This window comes from Tinamus guttatus, unplaced genomic scaffold, assembly GCF_059628265.1.
Source record: "Tinamus guttatus ecotype Peru unplaced genomic scaffold, ASM5962826v1 Tinamus_guttatus_pri_ptg000952l, whole genome shotgun sequence".
NCBI lineage: Eukaryota > Metazoa > Chordata > Aves > Tinamiformes > Tinamidae > Tinamus > Tinamus guttatus.
In genome coordinates, this window is record NW_028289486.1 from 319,462 (window position 1) to 333,187 (window position 13,726).

General features: G+C 49.2%; 1 protein-coding gene across 1 annotated transcript; it reads left to right on the forward strand.

Annotated features, from left to right (window-relative positions):
- The first annotated feature begins 2,092 nt into the window (after positions 1–2,092).
- LOC148590966 (uncharacterized) lies at positions 2,093–3,024 on the forward strand. Its single transcript, XM_088538264.1, is given in 2 exon segments — positions 2,093–2,618; positions 2,621–3,024. Coding segments are annotated over 2 exon segments (930 nt in total).
- Positions 3,025–13,726: the final 10,702 nt, after the last annotated feature.

Genomic DNA, 13,726 nt, shown 5'->3' on the forward strand with positions numbered 1-13,726 from the left:
CGGAGCCATGAGCGAGTGGGACAAAAGAGCATCTGCCAAGAGGTGGGGGCCTTTACAAATAAGGGAAATAGGGGAATTCCCCCACATTCTTCAGCAAGGGGGACAAAGGAGTCAGGTCACCTCAGGCGAGAACAGATGGAGGGAGGCAGGAGTTTGGTATAGGCGGACTGGGAAGGCTGTAACTTCTGAGTACCTTGGCCAATGGGGAAAAGGAGAGGGCGTCCCTCGGTCGGGGCTGTGTCCTCCAGCAATTTGAGAGACCCCACAGGGATATGCCCAGTGGACTCTCCCTTTATTTGAATAAAGTTTTAGGACTCCTCTGTCTCCTTTTTGGACATTCAGTTCTTGACAGCGAGATTTTTCCGCACAACTGGAAAGGGAGGGCTGGGGTAGCTTTGTGGCAGTCAGGTCCCACGTTGGATGATAGGACAGTAGTAAATGGAGTGAGCGAGCGAGAGGTGCAGCTGAAGAGCATCACTGTGGGGGACTGCAGCTGCAAACATGACTTGGACACAACAATCTGTGAAGCCAGCAAGATATTTACTCGAGCAAGTTGTGAAGGCTCAGGCTGAGGCAGATTTGCTGTTTCTGGTAGAAGGAGATTCCCCAGGGGACTCCAGTCATTTCAAGACATCTGCTTGCAGATTCTGGCAGGGAATATTCTTAGCCTGGAGAACTCTCCTCCACCTGATCCCTCCCATTAGAAATGCCACTTACTTTAAGCAGGAAAACGGATTTGCTGGGGAATGAGCAAACAACCTGTTCAAATAGCTAGTTACCGCTCAAGAGGACAATAAATATGTCAGTGAGAATCCTAGTACACAGGCAGAAAACTTAGCAGACTGTATTAGCTGGTTCTTGCCTCAGGCCCAGGGCCATGTGTGCCTGGCCATGTTCCCTCCCAGCTTGCCCGTGTACCCAAGCAGATCCCCCCAATAAGCAGGTGACTTATTCCTTGGATCCTGGAGGTTTGCAGGCAGGTGCTGGCAGGAGCACCTATAGTTCTTGGTAGGTAGGAGCACTGAAGGACCCAACGAAAAGTGGGACCTTGTAAAGGGTTAACCGAGCAGGAGTTAACTTCGCTATCTGCTTCTGCTGAAAACCATATGATGAAGATAAGAATAGGCAAGAATTGTGAAACGAACATTCCAAGCTTTCAAAACAAGAAGAGAATTGTGAGAGAGGAACCAACTGTGAATGCCATGAAGACACAATAGGCAGATAAGGAAGTTAAGACTGTCTATATAAATGTGGGTCTCTTTCCAGAGCGGTGTGGATCTCGGGCCAACTGTAAGAGGTCCGCCGCCGGCCGGCTAATAAAAGCTTGCTTTTTAACCAACCAGGTTGAGTGTGTGGGTGATTATTGAGATTATGGACTAACATTTTGGGGGCTCGTCCGGGATTTCTGTAATCGCCAGGCCCTCCCTGGTTGGGAAGGGCCGCCCGACTTTGCCAGGGGAACGCTTCCAGGGGGAGCGCTACCTGATGATGTTCCAGGTCCCCGGATCTCGAAAAACTTTGAAGTAAGGGATCGTACGATTCGGGAGGTTAAGGGGCGCCCCGATTTTTGTGTGGTGGACTGTGGGAGGTCTGACGAGACAATAACTCCCCACCACCGGCACGCATTGGGACGCCACTGCGTTGCCTTGGGAATAGGTTCAGGTTTTGTGAGGTTTGCGCTATTGGGAATAATAGGTTTTCCATGACTTGTGTTCGTTGTGTTGTGTCTGCTGTGTTGTATTTGTTGTATTTTGTTTGCTTTATTTCTCCTTTGAATCCAGACGGAATGGGACAAACATCTTCCATTCCCGAAGGACCGCTTCATTGTTTCCTGTCTAACTACCCAAAATTTAGGAGATGGATTCTCCTAAATTATGAGTTTAATATAAAAGCCGACAAATTGAAAAAGTTCTGTAGTACGGAATGGCCAACATTTGGAGTAGGATGGCCCCCTGAGGGGTTGTTTGATTCCGAGATAGTTTGAAAGGTGTTCTTCATCGTTCTGGGGGAGCTGGGTCACCCTGATCAGGTTCCGTATATCGTCCCCTGGAACTATATCTTAAAAGAACCTCCTATGTGTTTGCAGCAATGCATGGTAAAATGTGGAAATGGGTGTAAAATACTGGCAACGAAATTAGGACAAAATAAGGCCCCCACTTCATCCGCACCACCTGTACCTAAATTCCCTGTCCTCCAGGAGCTACCCGAGGATCCCATTTTACCACCCTATAGCCCCCAAGAACCACGAAGTCCCCTTGTGGTGCCGGATCAATACGGTGGTCCTGTCCAGGATGACCCTTTATCCTCGCCCCACACCAGAAGGGGTCAAACTTATGGCCCGGTGGGAACTGGTGCAGTCATCTCTCCTGACTCCACCAGCTCTCCGGTACCAGTTTTACCGCTAAGGCAGGTCCCTGGAGGAAGTGGGAGCGCATATATGTACGTGCCCTTCTCCACCACGGATTTGTATAAGTGGAAACAACAAAACCCTCCCTTCTCAAAAGATCATGGGAGCATGATATCCCTTCTTAAATTTGTAATGTATAGCTATCAGCCCACGTGGGATGATTGTCAACAACTCCTCCATGCACTATTCACAACAGAGGAAAGGGAAAGGATACTGAGGAGCTAGAGTCAATATCTGGAATAGAAGATCTGACCGAACATGGTTGTAGGAAGGTTCAAGATGAACGTGTATCCCTCCAACGACCAGAGTGAGACTATCATACGGTAGATGGGCGCAGATCCACCGAACTATATCACCAACACTTGCTGCAAGGGCTTCAAAGGGCGGTACGAAAGCCCACTAATTTATCAAAGGTAGCAGAAGTAAAACAGGGACCCTCTGAGTCCCCAACTACATTCTTGGAATGCCTGCTAGAGGCATATTGAATTTATACCTCTATCAATCCAGAGGACCCTGCAAACCAAAAAGCTATTAATCTGGCCTTTGTGTCACAATCAACACCAGAAAAAAGATACAAAAACAAGATGGGTTTGCAGGAAAAACTAGAACTGAGCTAGTAGAAATTGCTCAGATGATAGTATTTGATAGTCGGGATACACCCGAGAATGCCTTGGCAAAAAAAATCACCAAGGCAACAATAGCGACAGTGGCAACTCTACAAGCCACTCCACCCCGTTGTCCTCTAGATAGGAAGTTTCCCCAAGGAAGGGAAAGAGGGGATAATATGGGGAACCCCCCCAGACGATCCATTCTTGACCGAGATCAGTGCGCGATTTGTAAAAAGAAAGGACATTGGAAAAATGAGTGTCCTTAGCGAAATGCTCCACCAAACTCGCGAGAAATTCTATTTATGAAAGAAGAAAACAACTGACGGGGCTGGGGCTCTGACAGCCCTCGAGAGCCCAGGGTAACTTTGACAGTTCGGGGGCAACCTGTGTCGTTCGTTATTGACACTGGAGCGTCACACTCACTCAGTACTTAAAGAACCATTAGGCCCCCTGTCCCAAGAAACAACTAGGGTACAGGGTGCCACCGGACAGATGGAGACCTATAAGTGGACCACATCCCGAACGGTGGATTTAGGAAAGCAAACCGTAACTCACGCCTTTCTGGTCATCCCTGACTGCCTTTACCCCTTGATAGGGAGGGACCTTCTCCATAAGCTAAAAGCCACCATTTCATTTCAAGGGATCCAGCCGATAGTAAAATGGGGGGATGATATACCAAAGTTGTTGACTATAACTTGTCCTCTAAGAGATGAGTACTTGCTTGTAACATCGGAGGGACAATCAAGGTCGAACCTATGGTTAGAAAAATTGCAAAAAGAAATCCCTTCTGTATGGGCAGAAGATAACCCTCTGGGTTTGGCAGCCCACGTTACCCCTGTAATAGTGGCATTAGAGGCAATGGCGAAACTGGTACGGGTAAAACAATATCCGTTTCGATCTGAGGCAATGCAAGGGATTAAGAAGCATATTAACAGACTGAGGGACGCAGGAATACTGATCCCATGCCAGTCGGCTTGGAATACCCCATTGTTACCCGTAAAGAGACCAGGAACGAATGATTATCGGCCAGTCAAGGACCTTAGAGAAGTCAATAAACAAGTTGAAACAATACACCCCACTGTCCCAAATCCCTATACGCTCCTCAGCCTCCTGGCACCGGAGCACAGGTTCTATACTGTGCTAGATTTAAAGGACGCTTTTTTTTTTTTTTTTTTTTTGATTCCCTTATCCCCTATAAGTCAGCCTTTGTTTGCCTTTGAGTGGAATGATCCATCCGAAGGGTACTCAGGACAATTAACCTGGACGAGGTTACCGCAAAGGTTTAAGAACTCACCGACAATATTTGATGAAGTCTTACATAAAGACTTAGTCAATTATAGGCAAGACCATCCCAAAGTAACCCTCTTGCAGTATGTAGACGACCTCCTCATCGTGACCCAAACCTTGCAGGAGTGCCAGAAAGCAACTGAGGACTTGCTGAAGCAGCTAAGTGAGTTCGGGTATCGTGTATCAGCTAAAAGGCTCAGATATGCAAGGAGCAGGTACAATATCTCAGGTACCTTATAAAAAAGGGAACAAGGAAGCTTTATACCTCTAGAGTGAAAGCTATTATACAGATCCCAACCCCCAAGACCAAGAAACAATTACGGGAATTCTTGGGGGCAGCTGGATACTGCAGGCTATGGATATTGGGATTTGCAGAGTTAGCAAAACCGCTCTACCAGGCTACGGCGGGAGGGGACACTAAGCCGTTGAAATGGGGTCCCCAAGAAGAGGCCTTTCAACAAGTTAAGCAAGTTCTTATAGAAGCACCTGCCTTAACCCTGCCTGACATATCCAAACCGTTTTGTCTGTACATACACGAAAGGGCAGGAGTGGTGAAAGGGGTAATTATTCAGACCCTGGGTCCTTGGAAAAGACCAGTAGCCTATCTATTTAAGAAACTAGACCCTGTGGCAGCTGGGTGGCCACCCTGCCTGCGAGCAGTGGCCGCCACAGTGGAACATGTAAAGGAAGCAGATAAACTTACGATGGGGCAAGAACTTACTGTCGTAGCCCTCCACGCGGTCAAAACCCTCCTAAGAGAAGGCACTTTACAGTGGATGACAAACAATAGACTAGCAAAGTATCAAGCCCAGCTACTTGACTCTAGGAGAAGATTCTCGAGGACCACCTCCCTGAACCCAGCAACTTTACTATCGGACGAATGCCTTGAGTCAGTCGAGCACGGCTGCACAGAAATTCTCTATGAACTCCACAGCCTCCGACCAGACTTAACCGATGTACTGCTTACCTCTCTGGAGGAAACCCTATTCACTGATGGCAGCAGTTATGTGAAGGACGGAGTCCGGTATGCTGGGGCTGCGGTGGTAACTCAAGATGGTCAGGTAATGTGGGCCCAGTCTTTGCCGCGTGGCAGCTCAGCACAAAAGGCTGAACTAATTGCCTTGACCCAGGCACTTCAATGGGCAAAGGGAAAGGCAGTGAACATCTACATCGACAGCAGGTACACTTTCGCCACCATCCATGTTCATGGAGAAATCTACAAGGAAAGGGGACTGTTAACCTCCGAAGGAAAAGGAATAAAGAAGAAAGAAGAAATTTTAGCCCTGCTGGAAGCTGTATGGGCTCCCCGAATGGTGGCGATCATTCATTGGCCAGCACACCAGAAGGGAAATAGCCCCCAGGTACAAGGCAATGCTCTGGCCGATAGAACAGCAAAACAGGTGGCCCAACAACCAGTGGGGCCAATGCAAATATTGGCATTAATGCTTCAAACCCAGCTGCCTGAGATGTCCCCTAAACATACTGAAACCGAGAAAGATTATGTGAAGGAACAAAAAGGAGAAGAAGGGGATGCAGGATGGTGATATCTGCCCGGGGGAATACTATGCCTGCCCGAACAGATGACCGAAACCTGGCTGCAAAACCTCCACTCCAGCATGCATCTCTCTCCTAAGAAGACACTGAAACTAGTAAGGCCTCATATCTGGATGCTGAATCTACATCAGAAGCTGGAGAGGATCTCTACCCAATGTACTACCTGTGCCCAGGTGAACCCAAAGATATCCTCACCCAGTCAAGGGACTAAGGAGGTGGGGAACGCACAAGTACTACAAGAGTACTGGGAGTTGGACTTTACGGAGATAAAACCTGGAAAGCAGGGGTATAAGTATCTCTTAGTATTTGTGGACACATATTCGGCATGGGTAGAGGCCTTCCCAACAAGAACAGAGACTGCCTCTATAACTGTGAAGAAACTCGTGCAAGAAATAATTCCTCGGTTTGGTTTACCTACTAACTTAGGGTCCGACAACGGCATTGCATTCATAGCCTCAGCTACTCAGTTAGTAGCAAAAGCCTTGGAAATCACCTGGAAATTGAGGTGTATCTACCACCCCCAGAGCTCAGGAAAGGTAGAAGGAATGAACTTTACCTTAAAGGAAACACTTACTAAATGGAATATTGAAACAGGGGCTAACTGGGATGATTTACTACCAATGGTGCTTTTACGAGCACGGTGCACCCCATATAAGATAGGGCTATCCCCCTATGAAATACTCTGTGGGAGACCCCCGCCTTTGTTCCCAAAAACTGTGAGCAATGCTAACAGCTCTCCAGTGTTCCTCCAGGCATTACAAAAGGTACGAGAGCAGATACACCAAGGCTTGCGAGACCACTACGAGAGCCAGAAGCCTATACAAGAACCAGCTCACCCATACCAACCGGAGGACTTGGTGTACATCAAAAGGTTCCAGACGGCATCACTGGAACCACAGTGGATGGGGCCATGTTCCGAATGGGCTTGGGATTTGGCAATAATCATGCCAGAACGAGGTGACTACATCGAACATTTATTCAGGTGAAAGCACATAAAAGCAGCAAAGTATGGCTAACTACTCACGAGGTGATACCTGCCAGCAGGATACTGGACCTGAACATCCTCTCAAGCTGGCAGATCAGAGAGAAAGAGTTGCTGACTGGCTCCCACGGAGACTGCACAGGCCTCAGAGTTAGGGGTTTCTCCTCCCCCCGCTCTCTCTGCCCTGTCCTCTCTATGCCTGGTGCATCTTGCCATGTAGGGTCAGTACGACCCAGGAGGCAGTCCGGGGAGGGCGGATAAACTCCGCCTCGAGTTGTGCAACTCTTCCCTCTGGGTGCGCAGGCGCGCATGCCAGTCGGGGGTCCCAGCCCTCAATTCGAGGGCCCTGCCTTCCTCCTCTTCTTCCTCATTTCCGAGTGTTTGACCTCCAAAGCTAGTTTGGAGGACGTCTGCGGTTAAGCTGGCTACAAGCCCAGCCAAGCAGACGCCTTCAACAGGTTTTCGGAGGGGGCTGCCTGTGAACCGGGCTGAGCAGCTGCGTCCGTGCTCCCTATTGCTCATTGCATAGCCATTACAGCAAGGTTGGGAGCTGAGCCAAGTCCACATCTACCAACAATGATGGCAAAGCTGCTGTTGTAGCATTGCAGGATTTTGCTAGCATCCCAGTCTGCGTAGCATGGTCAATGCTTGCTTGCACGGCAGCGATCCCTGGAGCCAGTGCCTTCGAGCAATGACGTTCTGAGGGCTGCGCTGCCATCCAGAGGGACCTGGACAGACTGGACAACTGGGCAGTGAAAAACCTCATGCGATTCAACAAGGCCAAGTGCAAGGTCCTGCACCTGGGGAGGAATAACCCCAGACACCAGCACAGGCTGGGGACTGACCTTCTGGAGAGCAGCTCTGCAGAGAAAGACCTGGGCGTCATGGTGGACGACAAGTTGACCATGAGGCAGCAGTGTGCCCTCGTGGCCAAGAAGGCCAATGGGATCCTGGGCTGCATTAAGAAGAGCGTCTCCAGCAGGTCGAGGGAGGTGATCCTGCCCCTCTACTCAGCCCTAGTGAGGCCGCATCTGGAGTATTGTGTCCAGTTCTGGGCTCCACAGTACAGGAGGGATGTGGAGCTGCTGGAGAGAGTCCAGCACAGAGCCACAAGGATGATCAGGGACCTGGAACATCTGCCCTATGCGGAGAGGCTGAGGGAGCTGGGCCTGTTCAGCCTGGAGAAGAGAAGGCTGAGAGAGGATCTGATCAGTGTCTATAAATACCTCAAGGGAGGGAGTGAAGAGGATGGTGCTGGCCTCTTTTCAGTGGTGGCCACCGACAGAACTAGAGGTAATGGCCACAAACTGAAGCACCAAAAGTTCCACAAGAACTTAAAGAAAAATTTTTTAACAGTGAGGGTGACAGAGCGCTGGAACAGGCTGCCCAGAGAGGTTGTGAAGTCTCCTCTGGAGATCTTCAAAACCTGCTTGGATGCAGTCCTGTGCCACGTGCTCTAGGTGACCCTGCATGTGCAGGGGGGTTGGACTAGATGACCTCTAGAGGTCCCTTCCAACCTTAAGCTTTCTATGATTCTATGATTCGTGCATCTCTCCTTTTTTTTTTTTTTAAATGGTAAGTTGCCCTACTGTGCAGGGTGGCGTAAGCAGTCCAGTGGGCCTACGTGCAGCAGAGTTAGCATAAGCAATTTCAGGCAAGTTCTGTGTACTTAGTCACAAGTTAATTACGCTAGCTGTCACTCATGCCAGCAGCAGGTCGCTTGGCCTACACTCGCCTCCTAGATGGCCCTGAGAGAGAGAGGTGGCCATCACTCACAGCAAGGTCTGGCATGGCATGCGTCTCCACCGTTCAACACCTAATGGGTTGCAGCCAACAGCGGAACTCGAGGTTCTTGGTGGCAAACACAGAGGCCAACCCAGTCATGCCCTTGACTATGGTAGGAGGCGCTTAGACTTTTCAGCTGGTCATCAAGGTAGTGTCTCACTTGCCTCATGCAATAGCAAGTTGCTATTATGGCAACACACACACAGATTCTCATCAAACATGGGTAACATACACAAAATCACAACCTCTAATAATAACTACATTGTGAGCACACGTTATTAAGAGTCATTGAACACAGTCTGATTACAACTTTTGTTACTTAGCACGTATTTACATGTTGTTCTAGAACACACACATCCTTTCCCTACATAAGCTAATACGGTTTCATTACTACTCTGTGGATTAATCCCAAAATGGCATACGCTCTCAAAAGGAAACATTGCTCGCCTTAAGGGCATCATCTTCAGGGGTGGGGATGGGGGCGGGTAGAGCACAGATAAACCTTCTCAATGGTGACATTCACCACGGTCAGTAGGTAGGTGATGACTGCACAGAGGCCCTGGTCATGGGTGAAGTTCACAGGTCTCCATCATGCTTGAAGCTGTCGCTCTTTCTCTGTGGTCACGTCCCACACAATTTTTTCAGGTCTCGGTGGGGAGGACTCCGTTGTCTCCGTCTCTCAATGTACCTGCAACGATACTCTGCACCCACGTCTGGGCCTGGGTGCAACTCAGAACAAAGGATACATTATTTTGTTCAATTCCTGGTGCTTGCAGCACACCTAATGATCTCTACATGGGGTCGCTGGCCCTTCAGTGCCCCTCATACTGGAGCTTGGCTGTCGCTTCATTCTTGTATTCTATACTGAAGTTATGTCCCTAGTCTCTCTGCAAGGATACAAGTCAGAGTACAGCTCTCAATCCTCCTCCTCCCCCAGAACATCTGGTTTGCTCGTGGGGCTGGGTGGGTGGGGGGTGGTCGTTTTAGTTCTCGAGGAATCAACGTCGTCTGAGGTGATTCATAGGGACCCTCTTCCACTCTGGATCTCCAGGTATAGCAATGGTTACCGCCTGGGAGTCATCGGCAGCTATTATTTCAGCAATTATGCGGACGTGAGTGTCTGGTGGAATGTACCACGCCCTACCCCCAGGAAATCCCTGGAACGGCCTTTCGGGTGGTGCAACTTGGTACACATGGAAAATGGTTACCAATGGTCCAGACACTAACTTAACTTTCTGGTCTGACAAATTTTTGATGCCCAGTATCAAATCTTTCTCTATACTCTGACTGGGGTTTAGCAAGAGCAGGTGTCGGGTGGCACTTTGCGGAGTGAGATAAATGAGCTGCAAAACCTCCGCATTATGGGCAATATGTATGCGAACATCTGGACGTATCCACCGGATTCCCCCAGGGTCCCATTCAAGTTCCCCGTTATGGTTTAATACTAACCCTTCCTTAGCAGGGAGGATACTAAAGTCCATTCCAGATTCATATGCTATAGTCGAGGTGGCTACCGCACGATTCACACGGGGTATCCCTTTCATCAGGGTAAGGGGCATTGACTCTTTGGTCAACCCTCTATTGTTGAGCACTCTGATCGCTTCACGTAGATGATCTACCCACTTCATATATTTCCCGCCCCCCAATCTCCGTAACTGCTGTTTCAATAGACCGTTCATCCGTTCCAGCAGACCAGCCCCTTGAGGGTGATACGGCAGGTGATATGTCCAAGTAATGTGGCGATCGTTCACCCACTGTATCACCAGCTTATTTTTAAAGTGAGAGCCATTATCCGATTGTATCTCCACGGGGGTACCATAATGCATCTCTATGGTTTCTAGGCACTTGATGGTTGTGTGCGCATTGGCATATCGGCTGACGGTGGCCACCATGAGGCCTGAGTAAGTATCTACTGCCACACATATGTAACGCTGTCTTCGGTATTCTGGGAGTGGGCTGATATAATCCATCTGCCAAACCTCTCCTCCCACCATCCCCCGTTTGATATGGCCTAAGGGTTACGAGAACACCTCTCTCTGTTTTAGCAGGGTGCACATCTCGCAGGCAGCAATTACTGCTTGTGCTATATTCTGAGACAGCTGGATGCCTCGTTGCTGTACCCAGGATATAGTGGCTTCTCACCCTCCATGGCCGCTTTTCTCATGGGCCCACTGTTCCATGGCCTGTTCCTCTGTAATACTTGTTTCTACCCTCCGGATTTTTGCCAACTTGTCCACCACCGCATTTCTGAGTGCAGTTTCCGTGACCTGTGTTGTATGCGCATCCACGTGGAAAACCCATACATCCCTGTCCTGCAGGGCCTTGTCAATTCTATCCCAGAATTCCTTTCCCCATACTTCCTTTGATCCTATCTGCCATTCATCCTTTTTCCATTTTGGGAGCCAGTGCACAAGCCCTTGTGCTACCACCCAGGAATCAGTATATACATGGCAAATGTGATTGACAGGGGTAGCATCGATAGCCTGCCACACCGCTACCAATTCAGCTAATTGGCTACTGCCCTTTTCCCCTGTAGTTACCAATCGAGTCTGTGTAGATGGATTATAGGCTACCGCTTTCCACCTTCCTTGCGCCACACCGCTTCCGTCAGTAAACCAGGCCGTTTGCCGTTGTTCGGGCATAAGTTGCTCATAGGGAACTCCCTGCTTTCCTACCTGGAAGTTTTCTAGCTGTTGTGGGGGACTATCAGAAACTCCCTCTACTCCCTGTGACACCCACTCATGCAAAGTATGGATAGCATGGGGCCCTGTCTTTGCCCTCTCCTGTATGTACCACCGCATCTTCATTACGGTGGCTTCTTGAGTGTGCCCGATTTTATGGGTACCAACGGGTCCTGTGACCCAGGAAACCACAGGCGAAGGGGTCCGTACTATGACCTCATGACCCAGTGTCCGAGCTTCGGTGTCCATGAGGGCCCAGTATACACTCAGAAGTTGTTTCTCAAACGTGGTATACTTTACTTCTGCATTGGAGAGCCGGCGAGATCAGAAACCCAATGGTCTGTGCCTACCGTCTTGCAGTTGCCACATACTCCACATTGCCACGTTGGCCTCAAGGGATACATGTATTTCTACTGGCCCGGGTAGGATGGGGTGAAGCTCCATGTATTCCTGGATTAGTAATTTTGATTTCTTGAACGCTTCCTGCTGGACTCTACCCCATTCAAACTGAGCTTTCTTCTGGGTACGCTTGTACAGTGGTCTCAGAACACTGGCTAGCCCGGGAAGGTAGGCACGCCAGAAACTCATGGTTCCCAGATATTGCTGTATCTGTTGTTTAGTTTCTGGGGTGGGCCAATCCCGAATGGAATTTCGTACTTGTTCAGGTATTTCCTGTTTACCCGAATTCCACATAATGCCTAGGTATTTTACGCTAGTAGCTGGTCCCTGTATTTTCTTTGAATTGATGGCCCAACTATCAGCATTAAGGGCCTGTATGGTATGCGTTAGTTGCTCATCCACTGTTTCTTGATCTGGTCCTTGTATCAAAATGTCATCTATGTATTGGACCACCTGAACCTTCCCGGGTTGCAGCACTCCAGCAGCTTCAAGAGTCTGGTGTATCGCTTGATGGCAGTAGGTCAGGCTATGCTTATATCCCTTTGGCAATCGGGTAAATGTATATTGGTTCCCGTTCCATGTAAAAGCGAACTGATCCTGTGCTCCTTGAGGTATTGGGATGGTAAAAAACGTTAGCTATATCAGTAACAGCATACCAGGTCCCACTATGTTTCTGAATCTTCTGAAGTAGCATTACCACTTCCGGGACTGCTGCAGTAATTGGAGGGGTGACTTTGTTTACCCCTCGATAGTCCACTGTCATCCGCCAATTACCATCCGGCTTCTTGACAGGCCAGATGGGTGAGTTAAAGGGCGAATGGGCATATCAAATTACCCCGCTCGCCAGTAAATCATCCACCGTAGCCTGCATGGCTTCATCGCCCCCGGGAATTCGGTATTGTTTTAGATTTACAATCTGAGTGGCCACAGGTATATCAGCCTCTTGCGCGAGTTGTCCCACCTGTATCACCCATGCCATAAATTGCATGGCCCCAAAATTCCATAATGTTCCATCAATGTTCAATGACTGGCCACGCAATACATCAATTCCGAGAATGTATTCATGTGTTTGGGCAATCATGACCCGGAATATCCATCGAGGCCAGTTGGCTATTTGTATAGTCAAATCCACAAGTTTTCCTTTTACAGGCTGGTCACCCAAACACCAAACAGGGGTTACTGCCCCCCTGTGCTTTTCTGGGTTCCCGTGCACTATGGTGACCTCCACTCCTGTGTCTACCAAGGCACGAAACGTTTGTCTATTTTGTTATGACCAATGAATAGTACATGTGACAAACGGTTGTTTGTCTCAGTGAGCGATGTTACATTGGAACCCTTCAGACACTGGAGCTTGGCCACCCCCCCATTCTTGTTTCGTATATTCGAGCACCTCCTGAGGGGGAGAAACTGTCTCCAGTTCCTCCTTCAGCCTGAATCTTAACACGGTCTGCTCTAAATCCTCCCACAGGTACAGCACCCGTGATCCATCAACCTCAGACGTTCTTTCAGAGCACTGCTCGACTGCCTGGACTGCGCGGACATTATGTCGGCGTGCTAACTGGTGTAATACCTCTGTCGGTTTTCCATCAATTTCCTGTCTCTCCACGCCATTCCGTAAAAGCAGATGGAAGAGCTGAGCTCGTTCCCCAGGTTCCGACCCTGCGTTCCCACTCGGCCCTCTTTTCTCACTGCTGCCTGTTCCATCCATCTCTAACTCTAACCCTGGAAGGTCACCCATCTGTTGCAATTTTTCAATTACATTCTCGATAGGGTTTCCTTGTTCGGTCATCAGAATTGGAATTAGATAGGGGCGCCACACTCCAGGGCATCCCTCCAACAACTTATTTTGCATCCTAGGTAACAGGGGTTATCGCAAATATAAGCCTGGGTTGTTGAATTCCACCGCCACCTTCATGGCCTCCGCCTTCAATATTTGGCAGGCCTGCCGTAACGTTACCCAGGACAAGCTGCAGGAGGGCCAATCACCATCAGTAGTGTACCACTCGGAAAGCCCCTCTGCTAC